The following is a 22,346-nucleotide window of genomic DNA, read 5'->3' as shown; positions in this document are numbered from 1 at the left end:
TATTTATTGTTGTAAAGATTATGCCTAATTCTTAATGCACAATTTAGGAAACAACTAAATTATTCAACATTTTTTCATTTCTGGTTGATAACAACTGGGTAAGTTTAAACATAGATGGTCTTTCATAATAATATTTATCATGTAACGTTTTCTTATAAGTCTGTAGCAGGGACACCACACAAATCATATGGAATTCATCCTCAATGTCTCTGGATTGACATACATTGCATGTTCTTTCACCTCTTTCAATTCTATTCTGACCATATCGTCCGGTTTCAATCCTAAGGCAATGTGCAGATATCCTAAACTTGGTAATAACAGATCTATAATTTTTTCTACCTAAGATACTCAAATACTCAGCATATTCAATATGGTCCTTTAAATGTTTATATAAATGTAAATATTTGATTGCATCTCTAAATCGCTACTTTCCAATTCTGTGTGAAATGTATCAATCAGTCTTGTCTGAACAGAGATATAAAGTGGTTCACATTTACTGTTAACGGTGTTTCAAACACGTATCCAAAGCCATGTTCATATAATAATTTTTCTTCACTTTTTAAACCCAGTTAATCTTATTATTACATAAATTCTCTAATAACAGTTCATTTACTTATACTTTTAAGACAATTTATTAGAATTTTTTGATACTTGATTTTGGTAACAAAATACTTGACTATTTTAATACACTATCTGTTACTACAATGGATATCGGGTCCTAATTCTCCATATATAGCTACACTAAATGGACGATAATTTTACATTTAGAATTCTTTTGCAAAATTTTTTAGATGTATGCCTTTCAATGTCTTTGTTTTTAGTAAATCCCCAAACTTCAGAAAGAGTAACTTAAAATTGAGGAAACAAATGAATCAAATACAACTCAAGCATTGTCTTTGGGGTAAAATCAAAGTCCTTAGTATTATTCATTAAACAGTTCATAGCTTTTAAGCGCCTTGCCGACGAGCACTGTGTATTATAGTTAAAATTAGCCATTTGAGTCAAACACCACACCTAAATAGTTGAAATTGTTAACAATAGCTAAATTTGTGTCATTGTAAGTCCCATTTTTCATTTTCACGCAACGGTCCACGCTTTCTAAAAAACCATAACTTTGGTTTTTTCAATGTTAACGGTTAATCCCCATCTCCTACAGTATGTGAGCAAGTCATCTAAACTTTGTTGTAATCCTTCTACAGTATCCGAAAAATAGTACCATATCGTCTGCGTATAAAAACAGCACCCAGAGTCAAATCATCAAATTTTAAGCCACTTTCTGTTCGAACCAAATGTACAACTCTAGGGATCTTCAATAAACATAACGTTATTTCCATGAAGTCCGAGAATTCGTTTCCATGGTAAGTGTGATCTTATGACCCTGAGCAATTTTACCGTATTTTTTGACATTTTGAACCAGTTAAGAGTGTATTTCAAGAGATATTTTTCTTTCCTCTGTTTTTGTAGTTTTTTTGTGTTTGTTTGTTTTTTGTTTTGTTTTTCATTTTATTGGAATGACTGAAAGCATACTTGATGTAGAACATTGACTTACAGGATAAAAAACGCTTTTGAATTTAATACTCAAGCATGATTTTTTCATGTATACATTATTCTTGGCAGTTTTAGAGAACATTAAGTAATTATGCTATCGTGGTGCCGAAACAAATTACATGTAAATGGTTTGCAGCAAAATAGGAAGTAGTATGTTAACTTCTTTATCTAAATTTAATGAGGTGGGTTGTTATCTTTTAGGTATTCAACGGATATTTTGATGTCTAAAAAGTTTCAATTTTTGTCATAGAAACGTATAAAGTTGATAAGACAATAGAAAATAGGTCTTTAATGAGATATGTTAGTCACCGTAAGGTTCATTGCCGTTTATCGACCTTGTTCCTTTCACTTTTAAATCAAATGTAGCATCACGTGGTGTACAGAAATCTCCATACGGACCTTTTTACATTACGATTTTTCCATAGCAACGTATGCTGCATTTCGTGTGCATGCGCATTCTGCGTAGGGCAAAAACGCAATAACGATAGCATTCATTTAACGCACTTAAAGTCTTTAAAAGGCGTGATTTCAAGTTATATCACCCAGAAAAAAGAAATATTGGGATGAATTAAAGCGTTTAGTACTTTAAAAGTGAATTGATATTTATAACAGATATACAAAAGCAGGACTTATAATTCAACGACCAAAAGTCCTCTGTTCAAGGTATCATTAGGTGACTTTTTCATCAGTAATTCAAATAATTAAAACATCAGGGTGCTAAAGATCACATTTTATCACCCATGTATTACATAATATTACACAATTAGTATTCTTTTGAAAGTTGATTGGCAAGGCGGTAAGTGTCAAACAGATTGACACGTGACCGGTTGTTATTTGCCAGCTACTTAACAATATCATTCAACCGTGTCGTTTTTGTACCATGACATAAAATTATGAAAATGATTAATGGTAATTTAAGTAATTTTTATTTATACCAATCTCATCAATGTTTATTGATTTTATGAAGTGACAAATAGTGTACGTGACGTGCATTTCCATGTGTTACCAGGAACCGGACAAAATGTGTGTTATTCCACCACCCATCTTAACTTCACAAGAGTTTGAAAAAATATTTAAATATATTATGTGACTTAAAACAATTATGTTTGGCATCTCAGTCAAGTTGGATAAAGGATAAAATTAGCTAAACTGAAAACTAAAAATGCATTATATCACGTGTTCCGACTTTTTTCAGAATGATATTTAACCTCGATTTAAAATGTTAATAAAATTTATATAAAAATGTTATATATTATATGTAATAATTTTTTTTTAATATGGATGTCTTCAACAACAATTAATTTGACTTATTTATTTGCTAACATATATATTTCCACATATTTTTTACAACAATAATCTCAATGTCAGGTCAGTGACAGTGAGGGGGAATTCTTAAACAATCGTCTTTTCCATGCCTTTATTGGCCATCGTTTGTGTTTCTGTTAACAGCTATTTTATATGATTTTCTATTTTTATCTTAAAAAATTCGGAATTGTCTATGAATTTCTACTTCATTTCTATGCAGGGCATGGCTTTAGTGCCATACGCAAATTGCGCATGCGCGATAAAATAGTACTTCCTGTCATTTTATCATAGCAACGGACCGCGTCTTAAAAAGGTACTGTAAAACACTTATTATACGCGAGAAATTTATTTTCGCTAATATTCGCGAGTTTTCTAAGACGCGAATTCATATTTCTCGCGAATATTTCACTTTGTCTATACACTTGTCCGAAAATGAACACTATCCGAAAATGCGTACACATGGATATATATCTGCGGAAAAGTATCGAAGCCAGTTCTAGTTACATCATGTTGCTATTTCAAGTGTTTCAGAATAACTGTTTTGGTATTTGGGTACAAATGCTTTAGCACCTGCGAGTTGTTTGTAACATTTTCTATTTATTTATCCTATTGTATTGTACTACAGTTCAATCCGGAGGGTAAACATAATTGTTTTCTACAGGTTAGCAAAATTACAGTACTGTTTAATTGATTTTCGTCTGCTTGCCTTTGAATGGCTAATCGGTGAAACTTTAACACTTTGCATTACTAGTAACAATGCTAGAGGCACGGAGTATGATCATGGACAATACATGACAAACACAGTGAACACATATCAAATAATTATCAAACTTTATTGACATATTTTTAGACAGACGGTTTCACTTAACAAGAAGATTAGCAAGCTATCAGAAAAATCGATACGGATATAAATGCATTCGTCGCACAATAAAAATAAACGACGCAAAGTTGGTAAACGGACAGGACAGAAAATATCCGAATGCCATCGGGTTTCCGGTTTCACATTTTTTCGGGAAGACGCGAATTCATGTTGACGCGAAACAATTATTTTGGACATTTTGCCTCAAATTCGCGAAATAAGGTTCTCGCGAAAAAATAAGTGTTTTACAGTATATTGCAGAAAATTATTGCATACAATTTTTTTATTAAATTTGGAGTCCTTCGGGCATTCCCCCTGTATAATCCTTGTTGTGGAAACTCTACAACAACTTTTGCTGTAATTGATAACAAAACTATATTGGCGAACTTCTTTCGCTCGAACCCGTAGGGCACGTGGAAATCTGTTGAAGAGATCGGTAGTGATCGGTTGACTTTTTATGTATAATAAGATCATACATTTTGGGTACATGGGTGTGAAGGGTATCCCGATTATATACTTGTTGTTTATATTATAAAATGAAACAAATTACTAAGCCGCTTCTTGAGGGAAGCTCAACTGTATATTGTCAGCCTTAGAAAGGCAGTTGCTTAAAATATGTCGTTGAGAAAAAAGTGTAAGTTCTTAACAAGTTTTGTTTGGCGGTTTAAGCCATGTTATTGCTGAATACAGGTGACCGCTGATTCAAGCTTTCCTGAAGATAGACTATTACTTGTTTATCCTTTGTAGACTGTACACCAAAGCAGTATCATGTTCAATATATGCTTTACAGATTTGGGGTTTTCTGACTGCCGAATCCCGAAAAAATGACAATAACCGAAAAATTTACTTGACAAAATTATTTACACACCAATCTATATACCGCATATATACTTAACGTTGTCATCATAAAAACGATATGCATGTCTGTTATGCTACTTATATATTTCTCAGTAGTTGCTGTAAATTCAGCGTAAACATTTCAAAGAAAACTTATGACATTAAAACTATAGTTTACGAACAGTATACACAGAAACAATTAGTGAATTAGTTCGGTTTTATAATGTATATGAATTCGCACAAATTTAATTAGAAACATATCTTTTGAAGTAAAACACACTCAAAACTAAGATTATATAACCATTTTTGTGTTAAAGCTGAGCGTATTAAGTTTTATGATAATCTAAACACGTATTAAATCATAAAATACGCTTAAATATGCCGTAATGAAGCACAAGAAACACACTGGCAGTAACAAAAGTAATCATAAGAACTCAAGGACATATTTTGAGTCATCACAAGAACTCCGTGACATTTGAAAAATCGGTTATAAATTTATTAACATGGGCTTTATGTTTGCAACTCTGCATTATAATTAGGCATTTTAAACATTGTATAGTAACGAAGAAGGTCACAAATGAAAAGGTCAATATGTACCGATGAGCAAGTAATTTGGAAATTTTACTCAAAACTACCACATTTTTATTTTAAAAGGCGATTAAAAATGGACTAAAAGGTTCTTCTGAAACATAATACAATATGCAAGGGGAGCTCAATTATCAAAGTTTAATTTAGCACCTCAAACTCCCCATTTAAAGGTAAAAATGACCATTTTTCACATGAGTTCTCCAAATATATAGAAAACGTTTTCTACAGAAATCCGTTACGTTTTCCGGGTACTTCGTGACAGTTATAGAAGTTTATGGTGACATAAAGTTTTTTATGTCTTTGTATATATGGTGGCCTTAGTTTAATATAACCTACAACTAGGTTTTTTTGCCATTAGTCCATCTTAGGAGGCAAATCACAGTTAGGTCGCTTTGTGTGGGGTTTGTGGCGGTTTTTTCCACCCAGTTATGTTCTTGTAAAAACGTTTTTCACTTGCTATGTATTTTATGGCATTTTATTAATGCCCTATTTACTTGCAATGTATTTTATGGCATTTAATAAATGCCCTATTTTCATTCAAATACTAGAGTTGTGTTTTCTCTTCATCCATACAAGTGTGACCTTTTGTGACTTTCTCTAAATTGACAAAACATAAATAGAAGTTTATTATTTTTTTATGTCTTTGTGCATTTTATTTTGTTTTACGGAATTTAGTACGGCTTAAGGCACAGACTTTTGTAGAAATTTTTTAGCCAATCAACAAACCATGTTTAGTCATGTAGTCTGATTAACCAATCAAAATTAACAAGCCATTAGTCTTTATTTACTTGATGTGCGTGAAACGCTCGCAAAACATATCCTAATAATTTTGGAAAACCACCTCCTCACAATGCCTCCTCCTCTAAAGATATTGTCAAGTTTCATATCATTTCATTTTAATTTTCAAGGTAATTTTTACAGTGTAGAACTATTTTGAATTTTTCGCCTTTGTTACATACATTGTTCAAATGTTATATGTTACAATATTAAATGTTATTAATGAAGCCGATACTTTACAAGATTTTTGTTTGATCAACATATGTAATTTTATGTGTTCAAAAAATTATTTTCTTTGTATATTGCCAAATTTATCTGTTCGTAATGACGAAATCTTATTATCTTTTCAGTTGTTTTTAATGTATATAGCGTTTTTTTCCACCCAGTTATGTTCTTGTGAAAACGTTTTTTACTTGCTATGTATTTTATGGCATTTAATAAATGCCCTATTTACTTGCTATGTATTTTATGGCATTTTCATTCATACTAGAGTTGTGTTTTCACTTCATACATACAAGTGTGACCTTTGTGACTTTCTCTAATGGACAAAACATACATCATAAGAACTCCAAACAATTTATCATAAGAACTCCATCCATCGTGTAACAGTTCCTCCCCCGTGATTAACACTGTTTACTATCAATGAAAAGCAGATATCAAGTCATAATCATTTACTGATATCACAAAGGTTATATCTGCATCTGAAATCGTGCACATGTAAAACAGTTTACAGGTTGTTATTGCTGAGAAAATCATTAGTAATTAAAAGATTCACTAGCGGCTTTACACTCTGGAAGTTAGTGGTTACTATGAAGGTCAATGGTTGATTTCTCGATTAAAAGTTAATAGTTTCTATAGAAAATCGAGAAATACTGAAAGTACTTTACAACTGAAAATCTTATTACACTGAAAGTTCTTAACAACTGAAAATCGTGAAACACTAAAGTACTTGACAACTAAAAATCGTGAAACATTGACATTACTTGACACCTCAAAATCGAGAAACTGAAAGTACTTGACAACTGAAGATCGTGAAACACTTAAAGTACTTGACAACTGCAAATCGTGAATCTCTGAATGCATTTGACAACTGGAAATCGTGAAACACTGAAAGTACTTGACACCTGAAAATCGTGAAACACTGAAAGTACTTGACAACTGAAAATCGTGAAACTCTGAAAGTACTTGACAACTGAAAATCGTGAAACACTGAAAGTACTTGACACCTGAAAATCGTGAAACACTTAAAGTACTTGACAACTGAAAATCGTGAAACACTTAAAGAACTTGACACCTGAAAATCGTGAAACACTGAAAGTACTTGACAACTGAAAATCGTGAAACATTAACAGTACTTGACACCTGATAATCGAGAAATATGGAACGTACTTGGCACCTGAAAATCGAGAAATACTGAAAGTACTTTACAACTGAAAATCTTATTACACTGAAAGTTCTTAACAACTGAAAATCGTGAAACACAAAAGTACTTGACAACTAAAAATCGTGAAACATTGACAGTACTTGACACCTGAAAATCGAGAAACACTGAAAGTACTTGACAACTGAAGATCGTGAAACACTTAAAGTACTTGACAACTGCAAATCGTGAAACTCTGAATGCATTTGACAACTGAAAATCGTGAAACACTTAAAGTACTTGACACCTGAAAATCGTGAAACACTGAAAGTACTTGACAACTGAAAATCGTGAAACTCTGAAAGTACTTGACAACTGAAAATCGTGAAACACTTAAAGTACTTGACACCTGAAAATCGTGAAACACTTAAAGAACTTGACACCTGAAAATCGTGAAAGACTGAAAGTACTTGACAACTGAAAATCGTGAAACTCAGAAAGTACTTGACAACTGAAAATCGTGAAACACTGAAAGTACTTGACACCTGATAATCAGGAAACACTGAAAGTACTTGACAACTGAAAATCGTGAAACTCTGAAAGTACTTGACAACTGAAAATCGTGAAACACTTTAAGTACTTGACACATGAAAATCGTGAAACACGGAAAGTATTTGATAACTGAAAATCGTGAAACATTGACAGTACTTGACACCTGATAATCGAGAAACTCTGAAAGGACTTGACACCTGCAAATCGAGAAATACTGAAAGTACTTGACAACTGAAAATCGTGAAACACTTAAGATACTCGACACCTGAAAATCATAAAGCTTTTAAAGTATTGACACTTAAAGTCGAAATACACCAAGCGTTCGCAGAGATAAGTCAAAATCATTCACATCGTGTTTGGAGATTTCCAAAATTTTACAAAAAATTATTTTACAATTAAAGGAAATCCATTGAGGATGTCAAGTCTAAAATAATAAAATTTGAAATTCTTACATAGATCAAATTGTGCGCTCAAATGTCTATATGGGGGGAATCGGCTCGTTTGAAATAATTTGCTTGTTTCGACGTACATTTTGCGTCAAACATTAATACGTTTATATGGATTATATCATTAAATTTGAATTTAATATCCCATTAAATGTTTACTTTTTTAAGAACATATGCCTTACCGTTTTAATTTACTCTTTCTACATTTAAAAATGAATTTAAAAAAAGGTTACAAAGATAATTATAATAATGATAATAATAATAATTCTCTGAAAGTGAAATGTGCTCACCTGTTCAATCTCATTCCACCAAGCTGTAAAATCAGTGTGTTGTATTGCAGTCGTTGTTGATATGTGACTTATCTGAAATAAAAACTAAATTATGATTCACCTTAAATAAGAGCTCAAATCACCGAATCAAATGTAACAAAAGCAACCCCACCCTTATATCCCGATTTATTTCATAACGACAGTATTATCTCGGATTATTTCATGAATGCAGTAATATCTGGAAATGTTTCATGATGGCAGTAATATCTCGAATTATTTCATGACTGTAGGTATAACCCGATTTATTTCATGACGGTAGTAAAATCTCGGATAATTACATGACAACAGTTTATGATGGATTATTTCATGAATGCAGTATTATCTTAGATTATTTCATAACTGCAGTATTATCTCCAATCATTTCATGAATGCAATTTTATATCAGATTATTTCTTTATGGCAGTATTATTTTGGATTATTTCATGTCGGTTGTAATATCTCAGATTGTTTCATGACGACAATAATATCTCGGATTGTTTAATGACAGCAGTATTAACTCAGATTGTTTCATGATGGCAGTATTATCTCGAATGGTTTCATGATATCGATTATATCTCGGACTGTTTCCTGACGGTAGTATAATATTGGATATCTTCATGACTGCAGTATTATCTCGGACAAATTCATGATTAAATATTATCTCGGATTGTTTTATATCTGGCATTGTTTAATGGCGGCTGTAAAATTTCGAACTATTCCATGGCGGCAGTATTTATCTTTATTTTGTTTTATGAGGGCAGTATTACCTCGGATTGTTTCTTGGCGGCAGTATTATCTCGGATTGTCTCATCCCGGCATTATTAACTCGGACTATTTCATGGCAGCAGTATTATAAAAAATATTCATTTTAACGACAGTATTATCTTTGATTAGTTCATGTTCGCAGCATTATCTTTGATTGTTCCATGACGTCAATTTCAGGTCGGATTGTTGTCTTGTCGGCTGAATTATCTAGGATTGTTTTATGACAGCAGTATTATCTCGGATTGTTTCATGAGGGAAGTATTATCTCTGATTGTTTCATGAGGGAAGTATTATCTCTGATTGTTTCATAAGGGAAGTATTATCTTGGGATATTTCATGGCGGCAGTATTATCTCGGAATGTTTCCATGATTTCAGTTTCAGGTCAGATTCTTGCCGGCTGAATTATCTAGGATTGTTTTATGACAGCAGTATTATCCTGGATGGTTTCATATGGGAAGTATTATCTCGGATTGTTTCATGACCGCAGTAATAATTCGGATTTTTTATGACGTCAGTTATAATTCAGAGTATTACATAGCGACTGAATAAGCTCAGATTGTTAAATGGTGGCAGGAATATATGTGATTAATTTTTGACTGCAGTATTTTCACGGATTGTTTCTTTACGGCAGTATTATCACAGACTTTTTGATGTCAGCAGTTTTATCGCAAACTGTTTCATGACTGCAGTATTATCTTGGATTGTTTCATGATGGCATTATTATCTCAGACTGTTTTATTGAGGAAGTATTATCAAGAATTGTTTAATGATGGTAGTATTATCTCTGATTGTTTCATGAAGGCAGTAATATCTGGGAATATTTCATGACAGCAGTTTTATCTCGGATTGTTTCATTAAGGCAGTAATATTTCGGATTGTTTCATGACTGTAGTATTAGCTCTGATTGTTTTCTTGACGGTAGTTTTATCTCGGATTGTTTCATGAAGGCAGTAATATTTCGAATGATTTCATGATGGCAGTATTATCACGGAACATTTCATGACGGTATTTATATCTAGGATTATTTCATGACGGCAATATTATCTCGGATTGTATCATAACTGCAGGCAAGATTATCTCTGATTGTTTCTTGCTGATAGTATTATCTCGGATTGTTTCATGCCTGCAGGCTCGGATTGTTTCATGAGTGCAGACATTATTATCTCGGATTGTTTCATGACTGCAGGCAGTATTATCTTGGATTGTTTTATGACGGCAGGCATTATTATCTCGGTCTAGTTCATGACGGCAGTATTATCTCGGATTGTTTCACGAGGGCAGGCAGTATTATCTCGGATTGTTTCTTGACTGCAGTAGCATCTCGGATTGTTTCATGACTGCAGGCAGTATAATCTCGAGTTGGCTCATGACTGCAGGCAAGATTATCTCTGATTGTTTCATGACTGCAGTATTATCTTGGAATGTTACATGACTACAAAATTATGTCGGATTGTTTAATGACGGCACTATTATATCCGTTTGTTTAATCTCGGATTGTTTCTTGACTGCAGTTTTATCCCTGATCTCGGATTGTTTCATGACTGCAGGCAGTATTATCTCGGATTGTTTCATGACTGCAGGCAGTATTATCTCGGATTTTTCATGACTGCAGACATTATTATCTCGGATTGGTCCAGGACTGCAGGCAATATTTTCTCGGATTGTTTCATGACTGCAGGCAGTATTATCTCGGATTGTTCATGACTGCAGGCAATGTATCTCGGATTGTTTCATGACTGCAGTATTATCTAGGATTGTTTCATGACCGCAGGCAGTATTATCTTGGATTGTTTCTTGACTGCAGTATTATCTCGGATTGTTTCATGACTGCAGGCAGTATTATCTCGGATTGTTTCATGACTGCAGGCAGTATTATCTTGGATTGTTTTATGACGGCAGGCGTTATTATCTCGGTCTAGTTCATGACGGCAGTATTATCTCGGATTGTTTCATGAGGGCAGGCAGTCTCGGATTGTTTCTTGACTGCAGTAGCATCTCGGATTGTTTCATGACTGCAGGCAGTATAATATCGAGTTGGCTCATGACTGCAGGCAAGATTATCTCTGATTGTTTCATGACTGCAGTATTATCTCGGATTGTTACATGACTACAGAATTACGTCGGATTGTTTAATGACGGCACTATTATATCCGTTTGTTTAATCTCGGATTGTTTCTTGACTGCAGTTTTATCCCTGATCTCGGATTGTTTCATGACTGCAGGCAGTATTATCTCGGATTGTTTCATGACTGCAGGCAGTATTATCTCGGATTATTTCATGACTGCAGGCAGTATTATCTCGGATTGTTTCATGACTGCAGACAGTATTATCTCGGATTGGTCCATGACTGCAGGCAATATTTTCTCGGATTGTTTCATGACTGCAGGCAGTATTATCTCGGATTGTTCATGACTGCAGGCAATGTATCTCGGATTGTTTCATGACTGCAGTATTATCTCGGATTGTTTCATGACCGCAGGCAGTATTATCTTGGATTGTTTCTTGACTGCAGTATTATCTCGGATTGTTTCATGACAGGCATATTATCTCGCAGGCAGTATTATCTCGGATTGTTTCATGACTGCAGGCAGTATTATCTCAGACTAGTTCATAACGGCAGTATTACCTCGGATTGTTTCTTGACGGCAGGCATTTTTATTTGGGATTGTTTATTGACTGTCGGATTGTCTCATTACTGCAGGCAGTATTATCTCCGATTGGTTCATGACGGCAGGCAGTATTATGTCGGATATCTCGGATTGTTTCATGACTGCAGTATTATCTCGGATTGTTTCATGACTGCAGGCAGTATTATCTTGGATTGTTTCTTGACTGCAGGCAGTATAATCTCGGATTGTTTCATGACTGCAGGCACTATTATCTCGGATTGGTTAATGATGGCAGACAGTATTAACTCGGATTGTTTCCTGAATGCAGGCATAATTTTCTCGGATTGTTTCATGACTGCAGTCTTTCTCTCGGATTGTTTCATGACTGCAGGCAGTGTTTACTTGGATTGTTTCTTGACTGCAGTTTTATCTTGGATTGTTTCATGACTGCAGGCACTATTATCTCGGATTGTTTCATGACTGCAGGCAGTATTATCTCGAATTGTAACATGGCGGCAGTATTATCTCGGATTGGTTCATGACTGCAGGCAGTATTGTCCCGGATTGTTGCATGAATGCAGGCAGTATTATCTCGGATTGTTTCATGACTGCATGCAGTATTATCTCGGATTGGTTCATGATGTCAGTATTATCTCGGATTGTTTCATGACGGCAGAATTATCTCGGATTGTTTCTTGACTGCAGGCAGTATTATCTCGGATTGCTTCATGACTGCAGTATTATCTCAGATTGTTTCTTGACGGCTGTATTACCTTTGATTGTTTCTTGAAGGCTGTATTATCTCGGATTGTTTCATGACGACAGTATTATTTCAGATTGATTCTTGACGCCTGTATTACTTTTGATTGTTTCTTGAAGGCTGTATTATCTCGGATTGTTTCATGACGGCAGTATTATCTCAGATTGTTTCTTGACGGCTGTATTACCTTTGATTGTTTCTTGAAGGCTGTATTATCTCGGATTGTTTCATGACGGCAGTATTATCTCAGATTGTTTCTTGACGGCTGTATTACTTTTGATTGTTTCTTGAAGGCTGTATTATCTCGGATTGTTTCATGACGGCAGTATTATCTCAGATTGTTTCTTGACGCCTGTATTACTTTTTATTGTTTCTTGAAGGCTGTATTATCTCGGATTGTTTCATGACGGCAGTATTATCTCAGATTGTTTCTTGACGCCTGTATTACTTTTGATTGTTTCTTGAAGGCTGTATTATCTCGGATTGTTTCATGACGGCAGTATTATCTCAGATTGTTTCTTGACGGCTGTATTACCTTTGATTGTTTCTTGAAGGCTTATTATCTCGGATTGTTTCTTGACGGCAGTATTGTCTCAGATTGATTCTTGATAGCGTGATACCGTGATGGATTATTTCATGATATAAATAAAAAATAAATAAAATATCCAGGTTTAAGATGTTCATGTTTTAACCTTTTCAGCATGACTTCGCAGCTGCTGTAAAGATATGCATCGAATAAGTTCTTAACTAGGCAATATTTAATGTTGTACTATTATATGTGTTTTTAAATATTATGATTGATTAAATTATTTTTAAGTTAAACTTCTGCAGAATTTCATTACTTTAAATATACGTAGATATTTATATTGCCAATATATACATTATTTTATTCTTCTATATTGCCAAGGCAGGAATTTAAAAATTGCATTTCGAATGTACTTACTTTATTTCGGAAATCCTTTAACCGACATATGTCTGCTTCCATCGTTACATCGGTTGGTGCTGGTGTTGCCCTCCAGTCAAATTTTTTATTTAATCCAAAACATTTCAGGTTTCTAAGAAGACAAATAATCAGCGTGATGTCCAAATCTGACGAAATTGGGACTTTACCACCCGCTGGAAACAACACGTCATATTGGACCTGGGTTATAACGCCGCGGCTTTTCAAACGTGTTATTGTTGACTTCTCTAGATTCAAGCACGCACTGAACGTTATGCATTGAGATGTCAGGGACTGGTCCATTATATTTCTCAAAACCAGAAGGCCACCATCAATGACTAGTATTTGTAACCGAAACAAAAATATACGGTTGTCTGGCGTCTGTGGTTGACCTCCGGTTGCCATTTTGTTTACTTCTTGACTTATTACATCTGTATTATAGCCACATCTGTAATGTACAAGTTATTTTATAAAATAAAAAACAATTGCTTTAAACACATTATTATACATGTAGTTATGCTTGAATCGCAATCATGATATATATACAATTTATGTAAGTTATATCGATATTTTAAAATTGTTGTCAGATTGTGTTTCTGTCAAATTATTCATATTAAGACGTTTTTAATTTAACTCATTTAAAAAAAATAACAATAACTGTATTTTAAAGATATAAGTGATTCAATAACCATTTTATGTGATGAATTTAAATAAATATCTAGTAAAAGAAATATAGAACTAAATTGAATCTCATTTATTGAAGTCTGGGATAACAATTATTCCCTATTTGTTGAATTTTGGTAAAACAATGATCGATAAATAATGACAAGAATTTGTAACAGAGTTACCAACGTCCCCGCCTCAGGGAAGTTTTATACAAAGCATAAAATTGTGCTGTTTCAAAAGATTGGTGTATGGATCTCAAGACCTTTAGTCTAAAATGATGATCAATGCTTGATCTACACATGCAACAATAAATTTATTAAAGAAATAAAATAAAACAATTAAAATCTATCATGTTAAGCTTTGACCTCTAAGTGTGACATTGACCTTAGAGGTAGGGTTGCAGGTGTTGTGCATGACATATCATATTAATATTGTTACTATTTGTGCCAAGTATTTTCAAAATCCCTTGAACTATAAGAAGTTATAGAATGGACACAAAATATACCCTGTAACAGAATATGTTAATCTTTGACCTCTAAGTGTGACCTTGGAGGTAGGGACCTATGTTTTGCGCATGACATATCATCTTATCGTTGTGACTATTTGTGATATGTATTTTCAAAATCCCTTGATCTATGAAGAAGTTATGGACGGGACACAAAATATTCCATATAACACACTCTGTTAACCTTTGACTTCTAAGTGTGACCTTGACCTTGGAAGTAGGAATACAGGTGTTGCGCATGACACATTGTCTAATTATTGTGACTACTTGTGATATGTATTTTCAAATTTCTTTGATCTATTAAAAAGTAATGGACCGGACACAAAATATACCCTATAACAGACTATGTTAATCTTTGACTTCCAAGTGTGACCTTGCCCTTGGAGGTATGTGACCGATTGTTGCGCATGACACATCGTCTCATTATTGTGAACAATTGTGGTAAGTATTTATAAAATCCCTTCAAAATTAAGAAAGTTATGGACCGGACACGACATTTACCCTCAAATAGACAATGTTGACCTTGAATGAGCAAGTGCGACATTGACCCTGGTTGCTGCGCATGACACATCGTCTTATTCGAACAAACGTTTTTGCCAAGTTATTTCAAATTCCTTTGATAAATTACCGGACACGAAAGTGTGACGGATGGACGGACAGACGGACGTTCCAACATTTTGGGTTTAGGGGTTTTCTTTTTGCCCCCCCCCCTCAAACAGTGAAACAATGTCCTATTTAGGCCCCAAACACTGGTTTTCGTTTGAGAAATGTTGTTAAAAAATGTGACCACTTTTTAGGCACCGTCCCCCATCCAAATGTTACACCAGGGGGTTGCCAGAAGGGGGATATGCCCCCTTCTGTTTGGGGGGTTTGAAGGGGGACGCCAAGAAAATTTTGGACATGTGACAGGCTAAAAATGGCCTCAGGTCGATCTTATGGTAACTAGTAGCCGACGCTGAAAAGTCTTTTACTCTATCTCAATTCATTGAGAAGTTGCAGCACTTTGAAATCAGTTTTGATGGAAAAAAACAATGCAAAATAGTGATTTTTGGCAATTTTGAGACGTCCCCCCGTTGCCATGGTAACAGGAAATTTACGATTGAGCATGCTGTTACAGAAGCTATGGTGTAGTCAACATTTGTGCCAAGTTTCATCTGTTTTGAAGCATTTTTCATAGTTTCATAGCAGTTTGAACTTGATACAGGAGGCTTTTCAGTGAAAACGGCCATTTTTCGCAATCTGCTCATGGGGTAAAAGGTTAAGGGCTACTAGCCCATAAACCCTTTGATCACGGAATGAACCTATTGTTCTCTTTTGTTCTCTTTACTGTTATATAGCCCCTAAACCGAAAATGTTTGCTCGGACCCACGGACATGCCACTTAAATAGACTAAGGGGCAATTTCTTTTGTTATTTTCTTTTGTTTAATAGAGGGCCATGGCCGCTTATTCTATTGATACGGAATGAAATCTATTGTTCTCTTTTGTTTTGTTTACAGTTAGATGGCCTCCTACTTCTCTTAAATAGCCTGGACGGACAGACAGACAGACAGACGGACGGAGCCTATTTCTATATCCTCTTTTTTCTTCGAAAAGGCGGGGACAATAAAACATGAACAATAATTATTATCATTATCTTTTGTTCTTACGATAACTGTTTAACTGATTTTTTAATTGCTTTTATCATAAATATGACGCTCTAATGAAGATTTATGAAAATTGTAAATTCCAAAAAGCATCATTTGTACAGATATTACCAATTTTACATTTCATGTAAATAAAGGCAGGTTATTAAAATTTATTTTTCCATAATGTCTTAGCCAATTTTCAATACAAAATGAATGCATATATTTTAGTGAATACTTATAATACGTATGAACATTTTGCAGTACATATTTAACATATTCTTGGATGTTTGGAAATTGTTTTAGAAAATAATTATATACATATATAAATTTTCACTAAAGAGTTGTTACATCCTTATCCCGGACGAATCACTCACTTTTCATGCTCGTCAATATGGTTTATTTCCGGTGGCAAGGGTAAACAAAGCGAAACATATACATTGTTTCATCCTTAATCACAACATACAATATCTTTAAATATCCACATAAGTATTCAATAACAAAAAAGTGCTTAGAGTGTCTTCAATTTAAATAGTTTAACAGGAAAACTCTCATTAGATTTGTTAAGTTGTATAGTCATAAATCTGATTTTATTGGTCTCACATAGAAATTAAAATTATGGTCAAAGCATTCGGTTAAATCAATTATTGTTATTAAAGTGGAGCGGGCGCCATTTAATGAACACTAAATGAAATAAACAAATTTCATTTTAACAAATTCGATGAAAAAAACTTTAAAATAATCATAGATAGAATCTAATACAAAGTGGAACAAAATCTCATATAAAATGAACAATCGTCATTATTTTGTATCTACGATAATTTCTAAAGTACAATGTAGTAGAGTATCAAACAAGACTAAATGACGACCAATACTTTATAATGTTTATTTAGCGACCAAGACTTAGTGAATTTTATTTTGCGACCAAGACTTAATGATATTTATTTAGCGACCAAGTCTTTATTACATTTTAGCGACCATTACTTTATTGTGTATATGATTAAAAAAACTTAAAAGAAGAGAAATTGGTTTCGAGGTAGAACAATCTTAATCAACTGATATCAACTGATATCTGGCTAATTAGACAATGAAACATACCAAACACGAAAAACAAGAAAAGCATTGATGCAAAGCATCAAAGGGCGTTCAAGCAAGAAATGCAGCAAGTGAAGATGAACTTATAGACATCTGATGACCAGATATTCTGAAAAACACTTCATATACAAGAATCGTATATCATTCATGAATAGGAAGACGAAAGACTTGTTCATCATGAACTTTGGTAGGCATGCTTGAGATTAGAATATTAAATGTTTTTCTCACAGGAACGTTTTGTTTGTTTGTTTGTTTGTTTGTTTCATTTTACTCCTTTTCCCCAACAGTATTTCAGTCATATAGGCGGTCACAGAAACTTGAAATTCTATCAATATTTACGATAATATCCAAAATATACAGGTTTATAATATCCAAAATAAACCCCTATATGGTTAAGGTTTATTTACACTATTTGGGGGTGTATTTTGGGATATTATCATTAATATTGGTTATTTGATAGAATTTCAAGTTCATGTGGTATTTTCTTTGGAACATACAAAATAGTAGTCAAATTGAACAAAGTCTGTCCATTGATTTATTGGGAGGCAAATCTGCTATTTTAATGAATTACCTCAAAAAAACCTAGTCTGACCAATGAGTGTGTTTATATTCCTATCAATATTCCACGCAAACTACCTTAAAATCGATTGCCTTCAAACAAAATATAAAACAGATAAATCCGGGAAATCAGGGTCAATTTTAGCTATATAGACTTGAACAGCAAATAGGTTTATTATTATAGTATATAACTTCTTGACCTGTTAACTGTCGCACAACGTCAAAATATAATCGACATTTAAAGTTATGAACTAAGTCTATTAAAATATTCACGGTAAAAATATCAGGAGCGTAAAAAAGAAAACCGGAAAAAACCTAGAGAAAAGACAATTTGAAAATGATAATACTATGATACAACAGTTCGTAAAAATGGCAAACTTATTTTTTTCTGTTTCGTTCCTGTTTTTCCTGCAAAATTTCCAGTTTGTTATTTATTACCATAGAGTGACACGGATGACCGTTTCGCGGCATTTCATTTTTGATAATCAAATACCATCATTCCAATCGGAATGATCGGCTATTATGACCGACGAAACGATGTTGCAATTGCACTTTCACAAAATCTGATTTCATTCCATAAAGGGCGTCCAGCTTCGGCGCCGACGCCAATAAAGGTACGCAAAGTCAATCATGATTCGAATGAACTTGGGAGTGATTGAATTTGCAATAATAACCAATATATGCTTTAACCTTTGTTTTAATTGAGAAAATAGTTTTACAATAAACTGACCCAAGGACAAGGCTAGTTTTGACCCAAAAAATATAATTGGACCTAATTACGTTAAAGTTAGAAAGGGCACCGCAAAAGCAACAATATTTTTGAATGAACTCAAATATTCTTTCAGTTAGGGGAGAATCAGTTGTGGTATTTTACCTCTTGGTGCAAGAATAATAAATGATAGTTCTACTGGGAAATGGCAAATGTCAGCTAAACAACCTATATAGTATCACCCAATAATACTTTAAATGTGTTATCTTCACAATATTGATTAGAGGGGCTTTATTGATATCATTATTGTTGAAGTCCACAGGGCAATAGTACAGAAAAATGTGTAAATTATATCCATAAATTTAGTGTGGCACTAGGAATGTGGATAGTCTACAGTTGTTTTTAACTAAGCTTATCATAGCCTCTAGCTACCAAAAGAGAATTACTGAAATCCCTTCATACATCAGTGATTTGTCTCTTATAAAGTAAAGTGCCTATAAATGAAGTTTTAGATTGACAACGTAGTATGCCAATGTTTAATAAGATACACGCTCATTAATCTGTCTGTCACTACATTATTTATCCATTTGATTCACTACAAGAGAGACTAAGAAATTAAGATACACATACTTTTGATGGATATTCCCCTCCTTTCGTAATACCGTATGTACATACGCACGGAGAGCTTTAAACACTATGAAATCTATTTTTAGCTTTAAACTATCGTTTTTACCTTAAGGCAGCACACCACACTAAATGAAGCCGCAGCTTCGAATGGCCATGGATATAGTGACTATTGTGGATTTAAATGACTGGTTGTCTTTAAAATGCATTTTCAGCATGAAATATTTTTTTGTGACATGTAATATGATCATTGGCAAATTCGAAAACATGGTTAGAAATCACATGCTGATAATTATTGATGTCAAGGTCGCCATTGTTTGTAAACATTGCTTTTAAACAGCATGCACGGTGAAAACAAGTAATTTTACAGGGGGGTACAAACTTTCAGCAATAGCTAAAAATCTAAAAGGCCAAGCACCTATTTCTTTGTGATATTTTGCAGGCATAGGGAGTTGCTAAAGCAGTGACAGAGTTTTTGTAGGCCGTATATTTGCAGGTATTTTTTGCCGGAGGGATGAAAAATGTTGTTTTCGGTCTCGGACCACTATAGATTTTTGGCTTTAACGGAAAGAATTGGATTTTTTTTAACTGCCTGACTGTCGCACATGGGATGATTTCATTACAGATTTGCAATGGTATGACATATATGTTCTTAACAAAATGTGTTTTCTTTTTCCAGGTTGTGTAGTTTGGGATCAGATTTATCAGACATATTGCTTGTAGGACATTGACGGCAGAAACTTGAAATTTAGTGTGGAGTGCTACCTTAAACCTTTTAAACCGGCTGTAACACGATACACAATCACGCATACACAGAATGATATAAATCTAGGTATATTATCGCTCATGTAACGTATAACAAGTCGGTCAAATTTAAGGATATATAACTTTCGTTTTAAAGAGTATTCAAATAGGCACTTAGGGCCGTGGGTACAAGCCTCAATAAGCCAATGTCTTTTTACTTTTAATATAATTTATGTATCTTCAATATCCCTTTTGCGAAGATAGAAAAAGTTCAATTTTAAGTGTTTAATTAATTTAGGTATTTTTGGCTAAATAATGCTAAATCCAATAATAAATATGGTTAGGTGGCATTTTACTGTACTTTACATTTTCAAAGTACAATAACATTAAAACTAAACGGTAACGTATTTAATATTTCGCATAATTAACCACTATACTTTTTAAAAAAGAACAATTTTGAAACTTTGAAAACAGGCACTCCATTTCAGTAAATTTAGGGAATTTTTCGTCATAAGGCTCTCTAAGAAGGATCGTGTTGAAAGTCGAGTGGAGTAGGATTACATTTTATATAATTATATTTCATAAAACTTTCTGAGTAAAACAGTCATAAAAATTGCTGAAGGTGCATTGTCAGCGTCAATGTTTTTTACATCTCTGAACCTTTTACCCCATGAGCATATTGCGAAAATTGGCCTTTTTCATTGAAAAGCCTTCCTTTAACAAGTTCAAACTGCTATAAACTATGAAAAAGCGTCAAATACTAATGAAACTTGGCACAAATGTTAATAGACTATAGCTTCTGTAACAGCATGCTTAATTGTAAATTTCCTGTTACCATGACAACAGGGGAAGGTCTTCAAAATCACTATTTTGCATTTGTTCTTTTCCCATCAATTCTGATTTCAAAGTGCCTGCAACTTCTCAATGAATCGAAATAGAGTAAAAGGCTTTTTCAGCGTCCGTTACTTGTTTACCCTAAGATCGACCTGGGGCCATTTTGAGCCTGTCACATGTCCAAACTTTTCTTGCGCGATGAGGGGACTACCGCCCCCCATTCAACCACCCCCCCCCAACGAGAAGGGGACATTTCCCTTCTGGCAACCCCCTGATGCAACATTTGGATGGAGGGACGGCGCTGAAAAACGTGGTCTCTTCTTTAAACAAATTTCTCAAAACGAAAAACAATGTTTGGGGCCTAAAAAGGGCATTTTCACTGTTTGGAGGCCTCAAAAGGGAGGGGGACAAAAAGCCGTCAAACACCCGTCTATAGGAGGGAAAACGTCAAAGATTGTCTTTAAATTAATAACAAAACAATTTCGACGTTCAGAATAATATTATTCTCAAAGGTATCGTTGGAAAAAACACTAAGTGTATGTTACATCCTTGTATATTACATCCTTGTATATCAGGATCCCGACCAGGACCGCGCGGACGCGCAGGCCCGTCCGATCCCATGCCGGTCGCAAAGTCGTTTAAAGTAAAAAAGTTTACTGACGACGGGACGGACGGACGAAAAGTGATTCACAAAAAGCTCACCTTTTCACGTTGTGACAAATGAGCTAATTATATAAAAAAAACCTACTGTGCTTGATGAGCTGCTTTCTTTAAAGAGTATGCTGTAGGTTTAAGACAAGGGGGGATAATGTCGCCACTACTTTTTTCTCTGTTCGTAGAAGACCTAGAATTATTTTTACAAGATAACATAAGTTCTGGACTTGATATAGAAGAAATTATCTTACTTTTACTATTATTTGCTGATGATATGGTTATATTAGGAAAATCGCCTCAAGAATTACAAATGCATTTAGATAAATTATATGAATATTGTAAAAGTTGGGGATTAGAAGTAAATACAGATAAAACTAAAATTGTTGTATTTAGGAAAAACGGCGGTTTACCTGGAAATGAGTTTTGGACATATGATGGTAATGATATTGAAAATGTGAATGATTTTAATTATCTATGAACAGTTTTCAATTACACCGGAAATTTTACTTTAAATCAGGAATACATTGCAGGTAAAGCTTTAAAGGCGCTTAATGTTTTGTTTTTAAATTGTAAAAAGTATAGTTTTAAACCAAAGTTATTATGTCAGCTATTTGATTCTTTTGTTGGCTCAATTTTGAGTTATTCGTCAGAAATATGGGGATTTACAAAATCAAAACA

General features: G+C 33.9%; 1 protein-coding gene across 1 annotated transcript in view; it reads right to left on the bottom strand.

Annotated features, from left to right (window-relative positions):
• LOC132720978 (uncharacterized) overlaps positions 1–21,899 on the bottom strand; it is a 70,293-nt gene extending 48,394 nt beyond the window's left edge. The window contains exons 1-3 of the mRNA XM_060705224.1: positions 21,763–21,899; positions 13,660–14,104; positions 8,563–8,634 (exon numbers count right to left, since the gene is read on the bottom strand). Of these exons, the coding sequence (XP_060561207.1) occupies positions 8,563–8,634; positions 13,660–14,104; positions 21,763–21,884 (639 nt within the window). The 5' untranslated portion in view covers positions 21,885–21,899. The remainder of the gene's footprint in view (positions 1–8,562; positions 8,635–13,659; positions 14,105–21,762) is intronic.
• Between the last annotated feature and the right edge of the window lie 447 nt (positions 21,900–22,346).

This window comes from Ruditapes philippinarum, unplaced genomic scaffold, assembly GCF_026571515.1.
Source record: "Ruditapes philippinarum isolate M1 unplaced genomic scaffold, ASM2657151v2 ctg5701_1_1_1_1, whole genome shotgun sequence".
Lineage (NCBI taxonomy): Eukaryota > Metazoa > Mollusca > Bivalvia > Venerida > Veneridae > Ruditapes > Ruditapes philippinarum.
This window is presented reverse-complemented; position numbering and strand designations above follow the sequence as displayed.